General features: G+C 46.1%; 1 protein-coding gene across 6 annotated transcripts in view; it reads left to right on the forward strand.

The window, feature by feature from the left end:
* The first annotated feature begins 1,682 nt into the window (after nt 1–1,682).
* thrap3b (thyroid hormone receptor associated protein 3b) overlaps nt 1,683–24,022 on the forward strand; it is a 24,524-nt gene continuing 2,184 nt past the window's right edge. The window contains exons 1-8 of one of the 6 annotated variants that reach the window (XM_054736458.2): nt 1,688–1,818; nt 1,918–2,042; nt 3,214–3,350; nt 6,209–6,982; nt 7,373–8,220; nt 19,631–19,742; nt 19,811–19,886; nt 20,289–20,470. In XM_054736458.2, coding sequence (XP_054592433.1) covers nt 3,247–3,350; nt 6,209–6,982; nt 7,373–8,220; nt 19,631–19,742; nt 19,811–19,886; nt 20,289–20,470 — 2,096 coding nt within the window. In that variant the 5' untranslated portion in view covers nt 1,688–1,818; nt 1,918–2,042; nt 3,214–3,246. Of the gene's footprint in view, nt 2,043–3,213; nt 3,351–6,208; nt 6,983–7,372; nt 8,221–19,630; nt 19,743–19,810; nt 20,112–20,263; nt 20,475–24,022 lie in introns of those variants that run through there. The other 5 variants (XM_054736460.2, XM_054736459.2, XR_008560517.2 and 2 more) reach the window with 5 other exon arrangements.

The following is a 24,022-nucleotide window of genomic DNA, read 5'->3' on the forward strand; positions in this document are numbered from 1 at the left end:
GAGTAGGGTTCACTGCAGGACCTGATCTGGTTCTGACAGGACAGATGTTGTCCAGAATGGAGAGGCAGTGCTCGTTGAACTGAGAAGTTAAGGAATCTGGGTCGTTATCAGAAGAACAGGGTGGATCAAAAGCAGCAGAAAAATTGCTAGCTGTGCTCTCATTAAGAAAACGAGAACTAACCATACGGCGAGCAGGAGGTGGGGACGCAGAAACTGACAAGTTAAAGAAAATGCAATGGTGATCTGAAATATAAACGTCCTCAGGACAAACACTGTCAGCATTTAGACTCAGGGTAAAAACAAGGTCTAGAGAGTGCCCCCTGGTGTGTGTGGGGCCAGAAACATGCTGGGTAAAGCCAAAGGAGTCCATAAGGCTGGAGAAATTCATGGCAAAGTGATGGGAGGGATCATCAACGTGGATGTTAAAGTCACCAACAATCACCAGTCTGGACAGCATCACAGTGGAGGATAGAAAGTCACTAAACTAAAGGAAAGAACTGTTTGGACCAGGTGGACGATAGACCACAGCACAGTAGAACGGGTCCTTACGCTAGACTTTAATCAGCTGCAGTTCAAAGGAAGCAAAGTGACCAGAGGTTGTAGAGCTACATGGAAGATGGTCTCTGAAAACAACAGCTAGGCCTCCACCACGACCAGAACCCCGGGGCTGGCTAAGAAAAGAATAACCACTCAGGCAGAGTTCAATCAGACCAGAATAATCAGATGTTTGCTGCCAAACTTCAGTCAGAAACAGAAAATCCAGGTTTTTAGAGAGAATTAGATCATTGAGCAGGAAGGACTTATTGTTAACAGAGCAGGTGTTTAATAGAGCCATGCTGAGTGAGGTGGAGGAATCAGAAACTACAGAAACAGCTGGAGTTAGTGGACGTAAATTAGCAGGGTTAGATCCACGGTGTTTATAAAAACCACTTATGGAGGGAACAGGAGGAGAAACCACTGAGGAATGAGGAGAAACCGACCTTAAAAACTTGGACGGATGAACCGCGTCCCAACGCGCCCTGGCGGGAATGTGGAAGTGGCGCTCAGCTCAGGTCACCAAACAAAGGACAAGAAGCTAGAAGATCGCGCCGATATTTACCAGATAATTCGCGCTTTAAGAGAAGTCTTATAGTCTTAGAGAAGCCCCTCTGAGGGGCTCTGACCCCTAAAACGAGGACTCCACACACACAGATCAGCTTAGGCAGTCCGGTCTGCAGAGGTGGATCTCAGCTCAACACCCTCACATTCATGGAGGCCGGTGTCCTTGACCTGCGAGGGCAGAGACCTCCTGCTTCTGTTAACAGGTGCTGAGCGCGTGGAGGGAGGAGGCATGTTTTCTGGACCTCCATCTTGGAGCTCTCCCAAAGCAAAGATCAGAGAGGTGGCAAACCGCACCCCCATCATCCTGGACATGCAGGAAAGGTGCTGCACAGTGGGTCAGGTGTGGCCAACAGATCAACTTCACATGAATGTTTTTTCATATTAAATCAACCTTTATGTAAATAAATGTTCTATACATAAACTTTTAGTAAACATATTTAATTAAACATTATTTAAACGAACCTAACTTAAAAACTCGGGCAGTAACTAGCTGCAGAAATATCTGGTTAGTAGTTAGTGAAACCCGGACTGGCTTCGTCACTTTGACCCACTTTCTTTGTGTTCTCGCGGTGCTCACTAGTCTCGCGTGACTTGACCGAACTATTCGTTAGTGCCCGTTCGTTCTCCGTCGCTACTGACGTTTAAACGCAGTTAAGACCCAAAAGCAACGTTTTCTTCCGGTGGCGGGCTCGTGAGGTTGTGGCTAGACGCATCCAGGTACATTTTTATGGACCAGAACCGAACACCTAGCTTTCCGTTTCCCGCCTGCTTGTTTTCGGGGTTGCTGCTAACAAGCTAGGCTGCTAACCTCCGCAGGTTCAGGGTGGAGGAAACCGGAAGACGGCGACGGACGCGCAGGCGGCTCGGCCTCGAAGCTTCTGCTGCTTCCAGCGTTTCTCTAGATCAACGGAACCGGTCCAGCTAAGCGAAAACCAGAACAGGTGACTGGGCTTAGCAGCTGTAGTGTTGTGTGTTCGGGCGTCTGGTTCGGTAGTACTGATCAGGTTGTTTGGTTTGCTGCCCGGGAACGGAACCGACATGTGGGGGGTGTCGGCTCCTAAATCACACATCACTAATGTCAGAAACGTTTTTTTTTTAGATTATCAAAGCCAGCAGGTAGACATGGTGAAGCGCACCTATGAGAGGGGTCAAAGGTCATAAGCACTCCTCCGAACAGACAGAACGGGTTTGGATTGGCTGGAGGAACAGAGCAGCCTAGTTCAGGTTGACACTGGTACTGGTTTCGGAACCAGCCCAGAGCTGATGGAGCTCCAGGGATGTTCTCCTGGCCGTGCAAGAGTTAGTTCACTCTGCACATCTGACCCTGACAACATGGAAGGAGATGAAGTTATTGATGCCAGTTTCCGGTTCCTGTTTGTTACCATGGCAGTGGAGTTGGTTGTTCACTAGTCCGGTTCTTTAGAACCACGTGACCCGTCGTTTCCTGGTTTCTCCTGTTGGCTGGTCTTTATGTAAATAACCTCTGATCTGTGTCTGCTGCTTTATTTGCATTTTGCCTCTTATTTAGACTAGAACAGACTTTATTGATCCACAGTGGGCAGATCCACTGGTTACCGCGGACCAGGTGCACGTGTACACACAGGCAGTAAGCTACCGTCGTAACCTTTGATGGCTAAAAACATGAACACAAATGAGAACTTGGGTTCCAGAACTATGAAGCATACTGTAAGGGACACAGACACACTGTGGAAGTCTGGTACTGCTCAGGTATTGAACCCATACTAAGTATTGTACGGGTGTTATTGTGTAACAGGATAATGCCATGTAACTCCAGTTCGATTGGTTTGGAAGGTCCAGCTAATGGTGAAACGTCTGTTTACCTGTTAGCATTAGCACATAGCAACCATCCCTGGGCAGACATGAAAGAACTCCAGTTTGACTTCATTAGAAAATGTGTGTGTGTGTGTGTCCAGATGTTAATGACTGACACCCGTAACCCTCCTGACTTTCGGACTTTAATCCAGTCAACAGATGAGAAGGTTGGAGCCATGTTTGCTCCTGAGATGATCCTGACCGCCGTTTCCTGTCTGAAACATGGCTGCGTGAAGTGTGAGCAGAACGTAACACGCTTGTCCTTCTCTGTTTCTGAAGACGGCATCCTCCTGTACCACCCTGAGTGCAAACATGTCCAAGGCTCCAGACTCTCCGTCCAGACCCAGATCCAGATCCTTCTCTAGATCTCAGTCTAGGAGCCACTCGCGTTCAAGATCCAGGAAACGTCACTACAGGTGAGTCCAGATAGCTTACAAGTCCTGTTTCCATGGCAACATCTGCAACCATAGCGTTCACGCTGCATCCTAGCTGTCTGATTGACAGCAGCACCCCGTCATCTATGGGAATGATGGTGAACATTGGGAAAATGGCGACTGGTGGTTAGAGCTAGTTTGTGACTTGCGCTGCCTAAATGGCTACTTTAGTAGTGGACTCATCGTGTCATTCATAAAAGTTTAGCTTGTTGCACCAGGATGCTCCAATTTACCATCATCAGCTTCTAGTCTGAAGTGTGATCAGCTGTGTGCCATCTGATAAAGACAAGATGATAACTTACCAACAACCCTAAATACCAACGCTGCAGTCAGGAGTAGGGCTGTCACGGTTGAGGAATTCCTCCTACGGTGATTCAGGGTGGCTTAATATTACGGTGTGCGATATTATTGCAGTCCTTTTTTTTATTGCAGTACTATCTAAACATAATGTTTACACATTTAAAAAAGGTTAAAAATTGCCGTGCCTGCTTTTATAACACTACTGAATGCAGATCAAAGGGCAGTAACAACACAGATCGCAGTAACGTTTGTTTCTCCGACAGTCGGAGTCCGACTGAACTTAAAAACAACAAAATTCAGGAGAAGGTTAAACTTTTAAATGCAAATTTGGCTGCAGCATCTAACAAATAAGAAACAAGTCCCCATTTTGTTTAGTTGTTTAAAATTAAGCATAAAAAATTACATGTACCGGGCACGCGTGCGCCGGGGGTCGGGCGCACTATCATTTCACTTTCACACACACGAATGACGGTGATGTATAGCTCGGTCACGTCCTTGTTACCTACAAGGAAAACCAGCATGTTAACCATATACGGTTTGAGAGAGGATCTGAGAGGGGTGGCAACATTTTCAGCAACACTGAAAACCCTCTCGGATGGAGCGCTCGTTGCACTAACGCACACGTACCTGCGTGCGAGTCTGGCGAGCAAAGGGAATCTCTCCCGGTTGTTGCTCCACCATGTCAGGGGGGGTTCTTTAGGGTGGATGCATTCCTCCTGCAGGTAGCGAGTGAGCTCCAGCTCGGCTCAAACTCTCTTCGGGACGGCTGCAGAAGCAGTGCTTGTCCGGGACTTAAGCAGGTCTCCGAGCATTTATTTATTTATTTTTGCCGCTGGTGGCAGCTCTGTCTCGGCCAAGGACTCTGGCTGCGCAGCAGCTGACGTACTGAAAACCAAAGCGCTCCCAAAGGAGCGAAGTAACGTTTCGTTTTGATACCAGTGCAGCCATCCTTCTCAACATGCATCATTGAGTTGAACCAAGTTCAGTAATCGCGGTGGCCCATCATGCAGCGCGGTGGGCTTCTTCATATCGCGATATTTCATTTTTGCGGTTACCGCGACAGCCCTAGTCAGGAGGAGGTAGGCTCCCAAACCCTTACCAACAACCCTAAATACCAACGCTGCGGTCAGGAGGAGGTAGGCTCCCAAACCAAACATGAATTTTACACAAACATATACAGCTAAAATAGTCAGAGTAACAAACTCGTCCGCTGATGAGGAGGAGCGTAACGGAGCGGGATAAAATAAATCATTAGCTTCTTTTGTACGTTCTTGCTGTGTTTGTCTTCTAATTCCATTTTTGGTTATTCTTTAAACACAGAGAAGGTTTTTCTTTACCTTGCTGACGGTCGGCATTAGCGTTTGTAACATTAGAGCAAAACCGTGATGTACGTGCGCGTTCTAATAGAACCACCTCCAGTACTGGTGTTGCTGCACCTGTAACTAGGAGCTACTGTAGATGTTAGCAGCTAATGAGGTGGTTAGCATACCGAGGCAACTCCGTTCTCCGCCACGACGTGCTTCCTGTGAAGGTGCTCGTGTAAAAGGAGAGCTTGCACTCTACGTGCTTCTCTTTTGTCTGTAAAGTGCTCCCAAACCTTTGAGCTGCTTTGCAGACTCGCCGTGTTTTCTTTCTCCGGTAACGCTGGTACGAAGGCTTCTGGATGGCCTCTCCTGGGCATTCAATTCAAGTTTATTAATAAAGCGCCAAATCACGACAAGAGTCGTCTCAAGGCACTTCACATAGTAAGAATTCCAATACAGGTCAGTTCATTAAGCCAATCAGAAAAAGTTTCCTATATAAGGAGCCCAGCAGGTCGCATCGAGTCACTGACTAGTGTCAGAGTCTTTACAGCAATCCTCATACTAAGCAAGCATGCAGCGACAGTGGAGAGGAAAACTCCCTTTTAACGGGAAGAAACCTCCAGAGGATCCTGGCTCAGTATAAGCAGCCATCCTCCACGACTCACTGGGGATGGAGAAGACAGAGCACACACGCACGCACACACACACACACACACACACTATGGTTACATTGTGATTTCTTAGTAAATATTGTATTTGGTGAGAGATAAACTTTATTGTATTTATCCTAGTGGATCTATAATTAAACGGGTAAACTAGTAGTAGCACATCCACCGTCAAGGAAAGCAAAAAGTTATTAACAGGAGAGGGAGAATGTTTTAGTGGTTAGCAGCAGTGTGCTAGACGATGGCCCCCTCCATGAGGCCACCACAGCTCAGCAGAACATCGTTGTAGCATGTGGCTCGAGCTGAAAGGCAGAAAGCAGCCGCCGAAGGCGAGATTTAAAAAAACGCATACATTTATAGTCCACCATTTTGTTTGTTGATGTCATCGTGACGTATCGACTAATCCTGGCAGCACTCTTGTTTTTTAGGTTGTGTTTCCTGTTGTTAGAACCCCTTTAAAGTTCTGCCAGCCCCTAAAGCGCCATGTGGCCTATGACCTGTGGTTCTGATTCTGAGCGGACCCACAGGTCCGTTTCTAACTTTAAAAGCTGTTTCCTGTGTGTTGTTTCAGCTCCAGGTCTCGTTCCCGCTCCCGCTCTCACTCTCCGTCCTACAGAAACTATCCGTCTCGGGACTATCAGAGCAACAGAAGAGGCTTCAGGGGCTACAACCGGGGCTACCGCAGACCCTACCCGTACCGGGGCCGGGGCCGGGGCTACTACCCCCGTGGCCATTACCAGAACCGAGGAGGAGGAGGAGGCAACTACGGATACAAGTCCAACTGGCAGGGTGGAGGAGGGGGCTGGCACGATCGCCACCATGACCAGGACTACCACAGTCCCAGGAGGGGGCACTCTCGCTCCCGCACACCCAGGAAGCGCTCTGCTAGCAGGAGCCGCTCCCGCTACTCCGATCGCTCGTCTTCAGGGCGGTCTCGCCGCTCCCGCCGCTCCAGCTATTCCTCGCGGTCCCGGTCCTCAACCCCGCGAAAGGGCAGCTCCAGGGCTCGGCCTGGCTCTAAGGACCCCAAAGAAAAGCTGAGGGCCAGTCCTGCAGAGAAAGGTCAGCCCGCAGACGGCGGCAGCATCGAGAAGGCTTCCGGGGGCAAATGGATCGACTATGACACCAGCCCCAAACGGGCCAACCCAGAACTGAAGGAGGATGCTTCCGCCTCGGAGAGCAAAGGGAGTGGGGGTCCTCTGTGGAAAACCATTGGCTCACCCCCCCCTGCAGCAAAGAGCCCCACAAGGTCCGAACAGACGGCCTCCTTCAGCGGATTTGGGTTTTTCTCAAAGGAAGACATGAAAGCCGGAGATGGTTCTGGGATCCCTGCCGCCTTCAAAAAGTAGGTCTACTTCCTTGTTTTCCCACGCCGAACATCCTCACAGCACTCCTTCGGCCTTCCTGGTGCTGGTTTTCCTGGTTCCGACCTTCCCTTTGACAGAATTCTACAGTTTTCCTTTAAAAGGATGTGAGAAAGTTTTCAGAGGCTTCAGACCACAGGTTCGCCCGTGGCTGCAGGTGTGTCGCCCCTTTTTAAACAAACTTTATTCAGATAAGGACAATGACACAATGTTGGCTAGACAAGTGGAGCGTTCACCGTCTTCAGGCTCAGCTGTGGCGGTTAGGAGTGAGTCAGCTGATCCCAGAACGGGAACGCTTGGTGTTCAGCGTGGGAGTGGCTCTTCTGTGTGGAAACGGACCTGAACCTCCTCTTCTCTTCTCTCCGTTTCAGGTTTCTGGCTGAGAACAAAAGCAAAAAGGCTGAGAAGGAAAAGCAGCAGGTAGCTGCAGATCCCGAGAAGTCCTCGGAGCTCTTCAGCAGCTCTGCTGAGACCAAAGAGGACAAGACGCTCCCGTTCTTCGACCCGGGAGAGGAAGAGTTCCTCAAGTCCCAGGGCCTGAAGGAGAGGGTGATCGACGAGGAGGCCAAGCCCACGCTCACGGCGCGGGACATTTTTGGGAAATGGGGCGATGAGCCGAGCTACCCCACGTCGTATCCCACTGTGAAAGATAAATCCCGCAGAGATGAAGAAGAGCCTGAAGATGACGTAGAGGAAGAGCTGTACAGGAGCCGCAAACACTCGAGCAAGAAAGAGGAGAAGTCCAAGAAGAAGAAGGACAAGGAAAAGTCCATGAAGACGGTGTCCCCCCTCACCTCCAGAGACAAGGACCTACCGCTCTTCCCCGGAGCGTTTCCTCCTCGCGAGAAATCTCCTGCCTTCCACCTGCTGGCTTCCAGGGAAGAGTTTGAGCTGCAAATTAGCTCCTTAGACGAGATGCCCAGGTACACACACACACACACACACACGCACACACACATGGACACACACACACACACAAACACCCTGACCCATCTGAGGACATGTCCAAGTGTTGTCCTGCTCTCTGAACCTCCGAGTGTGTGTTGTCTCAGCTCCTCTGTCTCTAAGGATCGTCCTGCTCCTCGGGATCATTCCCATTCTTCCAAGAAAGATCCGGAATTTCGCTCCATTTTCCAGCACATTCAGTCGTCACAGCTCCGCCGGAGTCCGTCAGAGCTGTTCGCTCAGCACATCGTCTCCATAGTGCACTACATCAAAGGTGTGTGTGTGTGTGTATGTTTTACTGTGTGTGTGTTACTAAATGCATGTGTGTGTTACTGTGTGTGTGTGTTACTGTGTGTGTGTGTGTTACCAACTATGTGTGTGTTACTGTGTGTGTGTTACTAACTGCATGTGTGTGTGTTACTGTGTGTGTGTGTGTTACTAACTACGTGTGTGTGTGTTACTGTGTGTGTGTGTGTGTTACTAACTGCATGTGTGTGTGTTACTGTGTGTGTGTGTTACTAACTACGTGTGTGTGTGTTACTGTGTGTGTGTTACTGTGTGTGTGTGTTACTGTGTGTGTGTTACTAACTACGTGTGTGTGTTTGTGTGTGTTACTAACTACGTGTGTGTGTGTTACTGTGTGTGTGTGTTACTAACTACGTGTGTGTGTGTTACTGTGTGTGTGTGTTACTAACTGCATGTGTGTGTGTTACTGTGTGTGTGTGTTACTAACTACGTGTGTGTGTGTTACTGTGTGTGTGTGTTACTAACTGCATGTGTGTGTGTTACTGTGTGTGTGTGTGTTACTAACTACGTGTGTGTGTGTTACTGTGTGTGTGTGTGTGTGTGTGTGTTACTAACTGCATGTGTGTGTGTTACTGTGTGTGTGTTACTAACTACGTGTGTGTGTGTTACTGTGTGTGTGTGTTACTAACTGCATGTGTGTGTGTTACTGTGTGTGTGTGTGTGTTACTAACTACGTGTGTGTGTGTTACTGTGTGTGTGTTACTAACTGCATGTGTGTGTGTTACTGTGTGTGTGTGTGTTACTAACTATGTGTGTGTGTGTTACTGTGTGTGTGTGTGTGTTACTAACTGCATGTGTGTGTGTTACTGTGTGTGTGTGTTACTAACTACGTGTGTGTGTGTTACTGTGTGTGTGTTACTGTGTGTGTGTGTTACTGTGTGTGTGTTACTAACTACGTGTGTGTGTTTGTGTGTGTTACTAACTACGTGTGTTACTGTGTGTGTGTGTTACTAACTACGTGTGTGTTACTGTGTGTGTGTGTGTGTTACTGTGTTTGTGTGTGTGTTACTGTGTGTGTGTGTGTGTGTTACTAACTACGTGTGTGTTACTGTGTGTGTGTGTTACTAACTGCGTGTTACTGTGTGTGTGTGTGCATGTGTGTTACTGTGTGTGTGTGTGTTACTGTGTGTGTTACTAACTGCGTGTGTGTGTGTGTTACTAACTACGTGTGTGTGTGTTACTAACTGCGTGTGTGTGTTACTAACTGCGTGTGTGTTACTGTGTGTGTGTGTTACTGTGTGTGCTACTAACTGCGTGTGTGTGTGTGTTACTGTGTGTGTGTGTTACTAACTGCGTGTGTGTTACTGTGTGTATGTGTTACTGTGTGTGCTACTAACTGCGTGTGTGTGTGTGTTACTAACTGTGTGTGTGTGTTACTAACTGTGTGTGTGTGTGTGTGTTACTGTGTGTGTGTGTTACTAACTGTGTGTGTGTGTGTGTTACTAACTGTGTGTGTGTGTGTTACTAACTGTGTGTGTGTGTGTGTGTGTTACTGTGTGTGTGTGTTACTAACTGTGTGTGTGTGTGTGTTACTAACTGTGTGTGTGTGTGTGTGTTACTAACTGTGTGTGTGTGTTACTAACTGTGTGTGTGTGTGTGTGTTACTGTGTGTGTGTGTTACTAACTGTGTGTGTCTGTGTGTTACTAACTGTGTGTGTGTGTTACTAACTGTGTGTGTGTGTTACTAACTGTGTGTGTGTGTTACTGTGTGTGTGTTACTAACTGTGTGTGTGTGTGTGTTACTAACTGTGTGTGTGTGTTACTGTGTCTGTTACTAACTGCGTGTGTGTTACTGTGTGTGTGTGTTAGTAACTACGTGTGTGTGTGTTACTGTGTGTGTTACTAACTGCGTGTGTGTTACTAACTGTGTGTGTGTGTGTGTGTTACTGTGTGTGTTACTAACTGCGTGTGTGTGTGTTACTGTGTGTGTGTTACTAACTACGTGTGTGTTACTGTGTGTGTGTGTGTGTTACTAACTGCGTGTGTGTGTGTGTTACTGTGTGTGCTACTAATTGCGTGTGTGTGTGTGTGTTACTAACTACGTGTGTGTTACTGTGTGTGTGTGTGTTACTGTGTGTGTTACTAACTGCATGTGTGTTACTGTGTGTGTGTGTGTTACTGTGTGTGTTACTAACTGCATGTGTGTGTGTGTTACTAACTACGTGTGTGTTACTGTGTGTGTGTGTGTTACTGTGTGTGTTACTAACTGCATGTGTGTGTGTGTTACTGTGTGTGTGTTACTAAATACGTGTGTGTTACTAACTGAGTGTGTGTGTGTTACTGTGTGTGTGTGTGTTACTAACTGCGTGTGTGTGTTACTGTGTGTGTGTGTGTTACTAACTGCGTGTGTGTGTGTTACTGTGTGTGTGTGTGTTACTAACTGCGTGTGTGTGTTACTGTGTGTGTGTGTGTTACCAACTATGTGTGTATTACTGTGTGTGTGTGTGTGTTACTAACTGCATGTGTGTGTGTGTTACTCTGTGTGGGTGTTAGTGTGTGTGTGTGTGTGTGTGTTACTAACTGCGTGTGTGTGTGTTACTGTGTGTGTGTGTTACTAACTGCGTGTGTGTGTGTGTTACTGTGTGTGTGTTACTAAATACATGTGTTACTGTGTGTGTGTGTGTGTGTGTGTGTGTGTTACTAACTGCGTGTGTGTGTGTTACTGTGTGTGTGTGTGTTACTGTGTGTGTTGCTAACTGCGTGTGTGTTACTGCGTGTGTGTGTTACTCTGTGTGGGTGTTACTGTGTGTGTGTCACTGTGTGTGTGTGTGTGTGTGTGTTACTAACCGCGTGTGTGTGTGTTACTGTGTGTGTTACTAACTGCGTGTGTGTGTGTTACTATGTGTGTGTGTTACTAACTGCGTGTGTGTGTGTGTCACTAACTGCGTGTGTGTTACTGTGTGTGTTACTAACTGCGTGTGTGTGTGTGTGTTACTGTGTGTGTGTGTTACTAACTGCGTGTGTGTGTGTGTTACTATGTGTGTGTGTTACTAACTGCGTGTGTGTGTGTGTTACTGTGTGTGTGTGTCACTAACTGCGTGTGTGTTACTGTGTGTGTTACTAACTGCGTGTGTGTGTGTTACTGTGTGAGTTACTAACTGAGTGTGTGTGTGTTACTGTGTGTGTGTGTGTGTTACTAACTACGTGTGTGTGTGTTACTGTGTGTGTGTGTCACTAACTACGTGTTACTATGTGTGTGTGTTAGGGCCTGCACGACTTTATTTTTTTTAAAGTCGACAGTCAAGTAATGAAAGTCGACTAGATCATACAACCCCTAGTGTGTGTTACTAACTGCGTGTGTGTGTGTTACTGTGTGTGTGTGTTACTAACTACGTGTCACTGTGTGTGTGTGTGTTACTAACCGCGTGTGTGTGTGTTACTGTGTGTGTGTGTCACTAACTACGTGTCACTGTGTGTGTGTGTTACTAACTGCGTGTGTGTGTGTGTGTTACTGTGTGTGTGTGTGTCACTAACTACGTGTCTCTGTGTGTGTGTGTGTGTTACTAACCGCGTGTGTGTGTGTTACTGTGTGTGTGTGTTACTAACTGAGTGTGTGTTACTGTGTGTGTGTGTCACTAACTACGTGTTACTATGTGTGTGTGTCACTAACCGCGTGTGTGTGTTACTGTGTGTGTGTGTCACTAACCGCGTGTGTGTGTGTTACTGTGTGTGTGTGTGTTACTAACTGCGTGTGTGTTACTGTGTTTGTGTGTCACTAACTACGTGTTACTATGTGAGTGTGTCACTAACCGCGTGTGTGTGTGTTACTGTGTGTGTGTGTGTGTGTTACTAACTGCGTGTGTGTTACTGTGTGTGTGTGTCACTAACTATGTGTTACTATGTGTGTGTGTCACTTAACTGCGTGTGTTTGTTACTTTGTCTGTGTGTCACTAACTACGTGTTACTATGTGTGTGTGTCACTAACTACGTGTTACTGTGTGTGTGTGTCACTAACTACGTGTTACTATGTGTGTGTGTCACTAACTAAGTGTTACTGTGTGTGTGTGTCACTAACTACGTGTTACTATGTGTGTGTGTCACTAACTACGTGTCTCTGTGTGTGTGTGTGTGTTACTAACCGCGTGTGTGTGTGTTACTGTGTGTGTGTGTTACTAACTGAGTGTGTGTTACTGTGTGTGTGTGTCACTAACTACGTGTTACTATGTGTGTGTGTCACTAACCGCGTGTGTGTGTTACTGTGTGTGTGTGTCACTAACCGCGTGTGTGTGTGTTACTGTGTGTGTGTGTGTTACTAACTGCGTGTGTGTTACTGTGTTTGTGTGTCACTAACTACGTGTTACTATGTGAGTGTGTCACTAACCGCGTGTGTGTGTGTTACTGTGTGTGTGTGTGTGTGTTACTAACTGCGTGTGTGTTACTGTGTGTGTGTGTCACTAACTATGTGTTACTATGTGTGTGTGTCACTTAACTGCGTGTGTTTGTTACTTTGTCTGTGTGTCACTAACTACGTGTTACTATGTGTGTGTGTCACTAACTACGTGTTACTGTGTGTGTGTGTCACTAACTACGTGTTACTATGTGTGTGTGTCACTAACTAAGTGTTACTGTGTGTGTGTGTCACTAACTACGTGTTACTGTGTGTGTGTGTCACTAACTGCGTGTTACTATGTGTGTGTGTCACTAACTACGTGTTACTATGTGTGTGTGTCACTAACTGCGTGTTACTATGTGTGTGTGTTACTAACTGCGTGTTACTATGTGTGTGTGTCACTAACTACGTGTTACTATGTGTGTGTGTCACTAACTGCGTGTTACTATGTGTGTGTGTCACTAACTACGTGTTACTATGTGTGTGTGTCACTAACTACGTGTTACTATGTGTGTGTGTCACTAACTGCGTGTGTTTGTTACTGTGTGTGTGTGTCACTAACTACGTGTTACTATGTGTGTGTGTCACTAACTACGTGTTACTGTGTGTGTGTGTCACTAACTACGTGTTACTGTGTGTGTGTGTCACTAACTAGGGTTGTCACGGTATGAAAATGTAACCTCACGGTTATTGTGACCAAAATTATCACGGTTTTCGGTATTATCGCGGTATTTTTTAAACGGTGTTGCATATGTTCAGAAAGCATTGATAGTCCTGTTCTACACAAACTGAAATAGTTTTGAAAAGGTTTAACAGTGTTTATTAAACCTAAAATAACACAAAGCCTTAGCAAAAGTGCAACTTTTCACTAGTAAAGGAACAAATAGCTTATTTTTCTGGAACATGTTACAGTAGTCAGTGCAGGTTTAAATGATACAAATCCAAACATTCAAAACATAAACAATATGTAAACAAATCAAAGAAACACCACTTGTTTTCTCATATACTTGTTTTCTTCATTATCAAAATGAAAATCTAAAACTCCAGTCCACACTTGACTTGAGCACTGTACAAGTCAACCTTAAAAAATATGTATTTAAAACAAATAGCCACTTTAAACAAATTACTAAAATAACTACTACACTATGTAATCAAATCCAAATGTTCAAGTATAAATGGCATTGAATAAGTAAACAAATCAATGACAAGGAACTAATTGTATATTTCTCTTCATCATCAACAAATAAGATGCTTCATCCAGCAACAGGGTGTCCGTGACACGGTTTAAATGCTGGCAGAGGACGCTGCGGCTGCAGTATATAGTGACTCGTTGCATTCTCCCTCAACCAGAAGTCCTCACGTCATGCATTTAAGCTAAAATGCTAATGTTAACTTACCTTGCACTGGCTGTAGAGACGCGGATGATGGTCACGCAGATGTGCCATTAGATTCGAAGTGTTGCTGCCTTTTGCAGACACTTGTTTCCTGCATGTTCTGCAAACGGGATAGCAGTCTTCTATTAACTGTCCCTCAGCGTTTTTCAGAAATCCAAAATATGCCCATACTTCCGATTTAGTCTTCTTTGAGGGCTGTTGGATGTCCTGGGCGCTGCCGTCTCCTCCTTCGGCCATTATTTCAGCTTCAAAGTTTTGGTGCCGTTGCAAATTAAAAAGTGCGTGTGCGCGCCGCGGGAACTTCAGCTGAAGCGACGGTGGCTGGTAAGGGTCATCGCGCCGAAACCGCGGCCACGGTAAACCCACCGAGATAATATAGTTTTTTAAAAACTGGACGGTTATTTTTATTGTCAACTTTTTTACCGAGGTTTACCGCTATACCGCTTACCGTGACAACCCTATCACTAACTACGTGTTACTATGTGTGTGTGTCACTAACTACGTGTTACTGTGTGTGTGTGTCACTAACTGCGTGTGTGTTACTGTGTGTGTTACTAACTGCGTGTGTGTGTGTTACTGTGTGAGTTACTAACTGAGTGTGTGTGTGTTACTGTGTGTGTGTGTGTGTTACTAACTACGTGTGTGTGTGTTACTGTGTGTGTGTGTCACTAACTACGTGTTACTATGTGTGTGTGTTAGGGCCTGCACGACTTTATTTTTTTTAAAGTCGACAGTCAAGTAATGAAAGTCGACTAGTTCATACAACCCCTAGTGTGTGTTACTAACTGCGTGTGTGTGTGTTACTGTGTGTGTGTGTTACTAACTACGTGTCACTGTGTGTGTGTGTGTTACTAACCGCGTGTGTGTGTGTTACTGTGTGTGTGTGTCACTAACTACGTGTCACTGTGTGTGTGTGTTACTAACTGCGTGTGTGTGTGTGTTACTGTGTGTGTGTGTGTGTCACTAACTACGTGTCTCTGTGTGTGTGTGTGTTACTAACCGCGTGTGTGTTACTGTGTGTGTGTGTTACTAACTGAGTGTGTGTTACTGTGTGTGTGTGTCACTAACTACGTGTTACTATGTGTGTGTGTCACTAACCGCGTGTGTGTGTTACTGTGTGTGTGTGTCACTAACCGCGTGTGTGTGTGTTACTGTGTGTGTGTGTGTTACTAACTGCGTGTGTGTTACTGTGTTTGTGTGTCACTAACTACGTGTTACTATGTGAGTGTGTCACTTACCGCGTGTGTGTGTGTTACTGTGTGTGTGTGTGTGTGTTACTAACTGCGTGTGTGTTACTGTGTGTGTGTCACTAACTACGTGTTACTATGTGTGTGTGTCACTAACTGCGTGTGTTTGTTACTTTGTGTGTGTGTCACTAACTACGTGTTACTATGTGTGTGTGTCACTAACTACGTGTTACTGTGTGTGTGTGTCACTAACTACGTGTTACTATGTGTGTGTGTCACTAACTACGTGTTACTGTGTGTGTGTGTCACTAACTACGTGTTACTATGTGTGTGTGTCACTAACTACGTGTTACTGTGTGTGTGTGTCACTAACTGCGTGTTACTATGTGTGTGTGTCACTAACTACGTGTTACTATGTGTGTGTGTCACTAACTGCGTGTGTTTGTTACTGTGTGTGTGTGTCACTAACTACGTGTTACTATGTGTGTGTGTCACTAACTACGTGTTACTGTGTGTGTGTGTCACTAACTGCGTGTTACTATGTGTGTGTGTCACTAACTACGTGTTACTATGTGTGTGTGTCACTAACTGCGTGTTACTATGTGTGTGTGTTACTAACTGCGTGTTACTATGTGTGTGTGTCACTAACTACGTGTTACTATGTGTGTGTGTCACTAACTGCGTGTTACTATGTGTGTGTGTCACTAACTACGTGTTACTACGTGTGTGTGTCACTAACTACGTGTTACTATGTGTGTGTGTCACTAACTGCGTGTGTTTGTTACTGTGTGTGTGTGTCACTAACTACGTGTTACTATGTGTGTGTGTCACTAACTACGTGTTACTGTGTGTGTGTGTCACTAACTACGTGTTACTGTGTGTGTGTGTCACTAACTACGTGTTACTATGTGTGTGTGTCACTAACTACGTGTTACTGTGTGTGTGTGTCACTAACTACGTGTTACTGTGTGTGTGTGTCACTAACTGCGTGTTACTGTGTGTGTGTGTCACTAACTGCGTGTTACTATGTGTTTGTGTCACTAACTACGTGTTACTATGTGTGTGTGTCACTAACTGCGTGTGTTTGTTACTGTGTGTGTGTGTCACTAACTACGTGTTACTGTGTGTGTGTGTCACTAACTACGTGTTACTATGTGTGTGTGTCACTAACTACGTGTTACTATTTGTGTGTGTCACTAACTACGTGTTATTGTGTGTGTGTGTCACTAACTGCGTGTTACTATGTGTGTGTGTCACTAACTACGTGTTACTATGTGTGTGTGTCACTAACTACGTGTTACTGTGTGTGTGTGTCACTAACTGCGTATTACTATGTGTGTGTGTCACTAACTACGTGTTACTATGTGTGTGTGTCACTAACTGCGTGTGTGTGTTACTGTGTGTGTGTGTCACTAACTACGTGTTACTATCTGTGTGTGTCACTAACTACGTGTTACTGTGTGTGTGTGTCACTAACTACGTGTTACTATCTGTGTGTGTCACTAACTACGTGTTACTATCTGTGTGTGTCACTAACTACGTGTTACTGTGTGTGTGTGTCACTAACTACGTGTTACTATGTGTGTGTGTCACTAACTACGTGTTACTATGTGTGTGTGTCACTAACTGCGTGTGTTTGTTACTGTGTGTGTGTGTCACTAACTACGTGTTACTATGTGTGTGTGTCACTAACTACGTGTTACTGTGTGTGTGTGTCACTAACTGCGTGTTACTATGTGTGTGTGTCACTAACTACGTGTTACTGTTTGTGTGTGTCACTAACTGCGTGTTACTATGTGTGTGTGTCACTAACTACGTGTTACTGTTTGTGTGTGTCACTAACTACGTGTTACTATGTGTGTGTGTCACTAACTACGTGTTACTGTGTGTGTGTGTCACTAACTACGTGTTACTGTGTGTGTGTGTGCCACTAACTGCGTGTTACTATGTGTGTGTGTCACTAACTACGTGTTACTATGTGTGTGTGTCACTAACTGCGTGTGTTTGTTACTGTGTGTGTGTGTCACTAACTACGTGTTACTATGTGTGTGTGTCACTAACTACGTGTTACTATCTGTGTGTGTCACTAACTACGTGTTACTGTGTGTGTGTGTCACTAACTACGTGTTACTATGTGTGTGTGTCACTAACTACGTGTTACTGTGTGTGTGTCACTAACTACGTGTTACTATGTGTGTGTGTCACTAACTACGTGTTACTATTTGTGTGTGTCACTAACTACGTGTTACTGTGTGTGTGTGTCACTAACTGCGTGTTACTATGTGTGTGTGTCACTAACTACGTGTTACTATGTGTGTGTGTCACTAACTGCGTGTTACTATGTGTGTGTGTCACTAACTACGTGTTACTATGTGTGTGTGTCACTAACTACGTGTTACTATGTGTGTGTGTCACTAACTACGTGTTACTATGTGTGTGTGTCACTAACTACGTGTTACTGTGTGTGTGTGTCACTAACTGCGTGTTACTATGTGTGTGTGTCACTAACTACGTGTTACTATGTGTGTGTGTCACTAACTGCGTGTGTGTGTTACTGTGTGTGTGTGTCACTAACTACGTGTTACTATGTGTGTGTCACTAACTGCGTGTGTGTTACTGTGTGTGTGTGTCACTAACTACGTGTTACTATGTGTGTGTGTCACTAACTGCGTGTGTGTTACTGTGTGTGTGTGTCACTAACTGCGTGTTACTATGTGTGTGTGTCACTAACTGCGTGTGTGTTACTGTGTGTGTGTGTCACTAACTGCGTGTGTGTGTTACTGTGTGTGTGTGTCACTAACTGCGTGTGTGTGTTACTGTGTGTGTGTGTCACTAACTACGTGTGTGTGTTACTGTGTGTGTGTGTGTCACTAACTACGTGTTACTATGTGTGTGTGTCACTTAACTGCGTGTGTTGTACTGTGTGTGTGTGTCACTAACTACGTGTTACTATGTGTGTGTGTCACTAACTGCGTGTGTGTTACTGTGTGTGTGTGTGTCACTAACTGCGTGTTACTATGTGTGTGTGTCACTAACTGCGTGTGTGTTACTGTGTGTGTGTGTCACTAACTACGTGTTACTGTGTGTGTGTGTCACTAACTACGTGTTACTGTGTGTGTGTCACTAACTACGTGTTACTGTGTGTGTGTGTCACTAACTGCGTGTTACTATGTGTGTGTGTCACTAACTACGTGTTACTATGTGTGTGTGTCACTAACTGCGTGTTACAATGTGTGTGTGTCACTAACTTCGTGTTACTATGTGTGTGTGTCACTAACTGCGTGTGTGTTACTGTGTGTGTGTGTCACTAACTACGTGTTACTATGTGTGTGTGTCACTAACTGCGTGTATGTGTTACTGTGTGTGTGTGTCACTAACTACGTGTTACTGTGTGTGTGTCACTAACTACGTGTTACTGTGTGTGTGTGTCACTAACTGCGTGTTACTATGTGTGTGTGTCACTAACTGCGTGTGTGTGTTACTGTGTGTCACTAACTACGTGTTACTATGTGTGTGTGTCACTAACTGCGTGTGTGTTACTGTGTGTGTGTGTCACTAACTACGTGTTACTGTGTGTGTGTGTCACTAACTACGTGTTACTGTGTGTGTGTCACTAACTACGTGTTACTATATGTGTGTGTCACTAACTGCGTGTTACTATGTGTGTGTGTCACTAACTACGTGTTACTATGTGTGTGTGTCACTAACTGCGTGTTACTATGTGTGTGTGTCACTAACTTTGTGTTACTATGTGTGTGTGTCACTAACTGCGTGTGTGTTACTGTGTGTGTGTGTCACTAACTACGTGTTACTATGTGTGTGTGTCACTAACTGCGTGTGTGTGTGTTACTGTGTGTGTGTGTCACTAACTACGTGTTACTGTGTGTGTGTGTCACTAACTACGTGTTACTGTGTGTGTGTGTCACTAACTGCGTGTTACTATGTGTGTGTTTCACTAACTGCGTGTGTGTGTTACTGTGTGTCACTAACTACGTGTTACTATGTGTGTGTGTCACTAACTGCGTGTGTGTTACTGTGTGTGTGTGTCACTAACTACGTGTTACTATGTGTGTGTGTCACTAACTACGTGTTACTGTGTGTGTGTGTCACTAACTGCGTGTTACTATTTGTGTGTGTCACTAACTGCGTGTGTGTGTTACTGTGTGTCACTAACTACGTGTTACTATGTGTGTGTGTCACTAACTGCGTGTGTGTTACTGTGTGTGTGTGTCACTAACTACGTGTTACTATGTGTGTGTGTCACTAACTACGTGTTACTGTGTGTGTGTGTCACTAACTACGTGTTACTGTGTGTGTGTGTCACTAACTACGTGTTACTGTGTGTGTGTGTCACTAACTGCGTGTCACTATGTGTGTGTGTCACTAACTACGTGTTACTGTGTGTGTGTGTCACTAACTACGTGTTACTGTGTGTGTGTGTCACTAACTGCGTGTGTTTGTTTGCAGCGCATCACTTCCCCTCCTCAGACATGACCCTCAGTGAGCGCTTCGCCGTGTACCAAAGAAAAGCTGCAGAAGCAGAAATGATGAAGCCGAGGAAGAGTCCAGAAATCCACAGGTACTTCCTGTTCCTGTTGTCCACGGAGCGGCTCTTGGTCCTCGCTAACGTGACTCCTCCCCCTGCAGGAGAATCGACGTGTCCCCCAGTGCCTTTAAGAGGCACCCTCACCTGTTTGAGGATGTGGACGAGTGCAGCTACAAGGTGACGAGAGCTTTAGAGATGTTTCTGTGGAGCGTGAGCCTGTCAGCAGGAGTGTTCAGCTTTGTGCTTTTCTTTCAAAGGATTCATATTTCTAAATCAAAAGAGCCCAAATGTGTTATGAGATATGGTTATTGGTTGGGTTTGTACCAAGCCAGCAAGGCTTAAGGAAGTGAATTAAGATCCTGAGTGCGAGCCTCTGAGGAGACCTTATCAGACCGTTTCCTTGTAAGTAGAAACCCCTCCAGACCTCTAACTGGTTTCTCTTATCAGCTGCATGCATGTTTGAGCTGGAGACAGCTTTCTACCATGTGTCTGATGCTAATGGTTAGCAGCAGCAATGCTGGGATGTCAGCGCTGACTCTTCTTCTGACTGTCAGGACCTAACGAAGCCGGTCTCTGCAGGATCCCAGTAAAAAGTTTAAAGGAGACGTCATGGACCTCCGCCTGGATATTGAAAGACGTAAGAGGTTTGCTGGGAAGGAGCGGGACTACAGGAGAGAAGGAGGCAGGAGCCCCGAAGGCTCCCGAGGGCCCAGTGGGGACCGGTCCTCCGACAAGTCTGGGAAGCACCACAAGAAGTCCAAGTAGGTCCAAAACACCAGACCAGAACCGCCTCCTGTCCGGGGTTACAAGGGGACACTATATGAACACACACTAATGCAGCAAACCTGTTGATCCAAGGGAAAGCCGGTACCGTTCTGTTCTCACACAATGTTTCAGATGCATCTGATGGTGCACGGGTGCACGAGTAGAGGAACTGGACCCCACCGTGTATTCTCGGCTTTGTGCTCCACATTGGCGCTGAGCTGGAGGCTTCTTGGCTTCTCTCCACCAAAGTGACTGGATAGATTTCCCAGAATGCTTTGTGTTAATAAACGTTAAAATGAAAACTAGGATTAGGGCTGCACGATATTAGGAAATCCTGCGATTTTCGAAAACAGTGCTTAATATTGCGATATCGATATTACGATAAATGAACAAATACTAAAGTATGCAGTGTTGATGTCGTCTGGCGTGTTACGTCTGCTCTGGGCTCAAAGCTAACAACAACTAATGCATGAATTCCATTACAGCATAACATTTTTATTGCAAAAACATGCAGCCGTACCTGCTACTGTATTAGCAGCTGCACCTGCTACTGTATTAGCAGCTGCACCCGCTGCCGTATTAGCAGCCGCACCTGCTACTGTATTAGCAGCCGCACCTGCTACTGTATTAGCAGCTGTACCTGCTACTGTATTAGCAGCTACACCTGCTACTGTATTAGCAGCTGCACCTGCTACTGTATTAGCAGCCGCACCTGCTACTGTATTAGCAGCCGCACCTGCTACTGTATTAGCGGCTGCACCTGCTACTGTATTAGCAGCTGCACCTGCTACTGTATTAGCGGCTGCACCTGCTACTGTATTAGCAGCTGCACCTGCTACTGTATTAGCAGCCGCACCTGCTACTGTATTAGCAGCTGCACCTGCTACTGTATTAGCAGCTGCACCTGCTACTGTATTAGCGGATGCACCCGCTACTGTATTAGCAGCTGCACCTGCTACTGTATTAGCGGCTGCACCTGCTACTGTATTAGCGGCTGCACCTGCTACTGTATTAGCGGCTGCACCTGCTAAAGTATTAGCGGATGCACCCGCTACTGTATTAGCGGCTGCACCCGCTACTGTATTAGCAGCTGCACCTGCTACTTTATTAGCAGCTGCACCCGCTACTGTATTAGCAGCTGCACCCGCTACTGTATTAGCAGCTGCACCCGCTACTGTATTAGCAGCTGCACCTGCTACTGTATTAGCGGCTGCACCTGCTACTGTATTAGCAGCTGCACCTGCTACTGTATTAGCGGCTGCACCTGCTACTGTATTAGCGGCTGCACCTGCTAAAGTATTAGCGGATGCACCCGCTACTGTATTAGCGGCTGCACCCGCTACTGTATTAGCAGCTGCACCTGCTACTGTATTAGCAGCTGCACCCGCTACTGTATTAGCAGCTGCACCTGCTACTGTATTAGCAGCTGCACCCGCTACTGTATTAGCAGCTGCACCTGCTACTGTATTAGCGGCTGCACCTGCTACTGTATTAGCGGCTGCACCTGCTACTGTATTAGCGGCTGCACCTGCTAAAGTATTAGCGGATGCACCCGCTACTGTATTAGCGGCTGCACCCGCTACTGTATTAGCAGCTGCACCTGCTACTGTATTAGCAGCTGCACCCGCTACTGTATTAGCAGCTGCACCTGCTACTGTATTAGCAGCTGCACCCGCTACTGTATTAGCAGCTGCACCCGCTACTGTATTAGCGGCTGCACCCGCTGCCGCATTAGCGGCCGCACCCGCTGCCGCATTAGCGGCCGCACCCGCTACCGTATTAGCACCTGCACCTGCTACTGTATTAGCACCTGCACCCGCTACTGTATTAGCAGCTGCACCCGCTACTGTATTAGCAGCTGCTACTGTATTAGCAGCTGCTACTGTATTAGCAGCTGCTACTGTATTAGCAGCTACACCTGCTACTGTATTAGCAGCTGCACCTGCTACCGTATTAGCAGCTGCACCCGCTACTGTATTAGCAGCTGCACCCGCTACTGTATTAGCAGCTGCACCCGCTACTGTATTAGCAGCTGCACCCGCTACTGTATTAGCAGCTGCACCCGCTACTGTATTAGCAGCTGCACCCGCTACTGTATTAGCAGCTGCACCCGCTACTGTATTAGCAGCTGCACCCGCTACTGTATTAGCAGCTGCACCCGCTACTGTATTAGCAGCTGCACCCGCTACTGTATTAGCAGCTGCACCCGCTACTGTATTAGCAGCTGCACCCGCTACTGTATTAGCAGCTGCACCCGCTACTGTATTAGCAGCTGCACCCGCTACTGTATTAGCAGCTGCACCCGCTACTGTATTAGCAGCTGCACCCGCTACTGTATTAGCAGCTGCACCCGCTACTGTATTAGCAGCTGCACCCGCTACTGTATTAGCAGCTGCACCCGCTACTGTATTAGCAGCTGCACCCGCTACTGTATTAGCAGCAAAACAACAAACTGCATGCATGCAGTTTCTCAGTGACTTTAAAACATCACCTCCACCATAAAACTTTTTCTGATGCTCCAAATAGAGAAAAACATCCCTTACCAGGGTTTTTGGAATAAATAAATAAAAAGATCATAAAATAAGTTTAAATGTTAAATAATAGTTAACATCACTTAAATGCAACAGCAAATTCTCTCATTGCTACTGAACATTTTCTCCACTTATGTGGTTATGATATAAGGCTGTTGCTGTAACTGGGAAGTGAACTGTGCTGGGCCAAACTAGGAGAATATTAAGATTTTCTGAGGGAAAGAGAAAAACAATTGTCTACCTTTCAGAAGAGGAACTGGCAAAAAACTACATGGAAAATATGTGAAAACATTTATTTTTAACCCCACATTGAACAAGTTTACCTAGATCTTAAAAAGCAGCTCAGTTGATGAAACAGCAGCTATGATTCTGATAACAAGCTAACTAATTAAACTAAGCTAACCGGCTAGCAGAGCTTCTGACTGACAGTTTATGTGCAGCAGCAAATCAACTATCCTGATTAACAAGGTTATAAAAGCTCATAAATGAAAAATCACTTTGATGTGTGGGGGAACTTTTCCAGGCCCTCTTTAGCAGGGTGGGACTGGGAGGAGAGTGCTGTAGCCTTTTAGCTGGAAGCTAACCGGAGCCTGGGGCTAACGTCACCACCCGGTGGAACACTAGCGACATAAAGGTGGGTTGGTTCACCTGCACGTGTCGGAGTCAGCCCGGTAATTATCAGCTGCTTAACGACACCGAGCGGACTCACGTTCACGTTTGAAAGCAGCGCTGATTCCAGAAACATCAGCACAAAGTGCGTTCGTTGCTCTGAGCCAGCATGGCGAGCAAGGGAAGCGAGCGGCAGCGGAAAGCGGGGGCGGAGCGGAGATAGTGGAATTTTGGGGTAAGGGTCTATGTAGGGGGCGGGCGTATTACGTGAACGGACCCATCTGATTGGCTGCATATCAGAAGGGCTACATTTGATTGGTCAAATAATACTTCCACATAAAAAACAGAGCTGGTTTACAAAAAGGTGATGTATGACACGGATGGAAATGTTGAACCAAACATTTATCG

The sequence above is a fragment of the Nothobranchius furzeri genome, chromosome 19 (assembly GCF_043380555.1).
Source record: "Nothobranchius furzeri strain GRZ-AD chromosome 19, NfurGRZ-RIMD1, whole genome shotgun sequence".
NCBI lineage: Eukaryota > Metazoa > Chordata > Actinopteri > Cyprinodontiformes > Nothobranchiidae > Nothobranchius > Nothobranchius furzeri.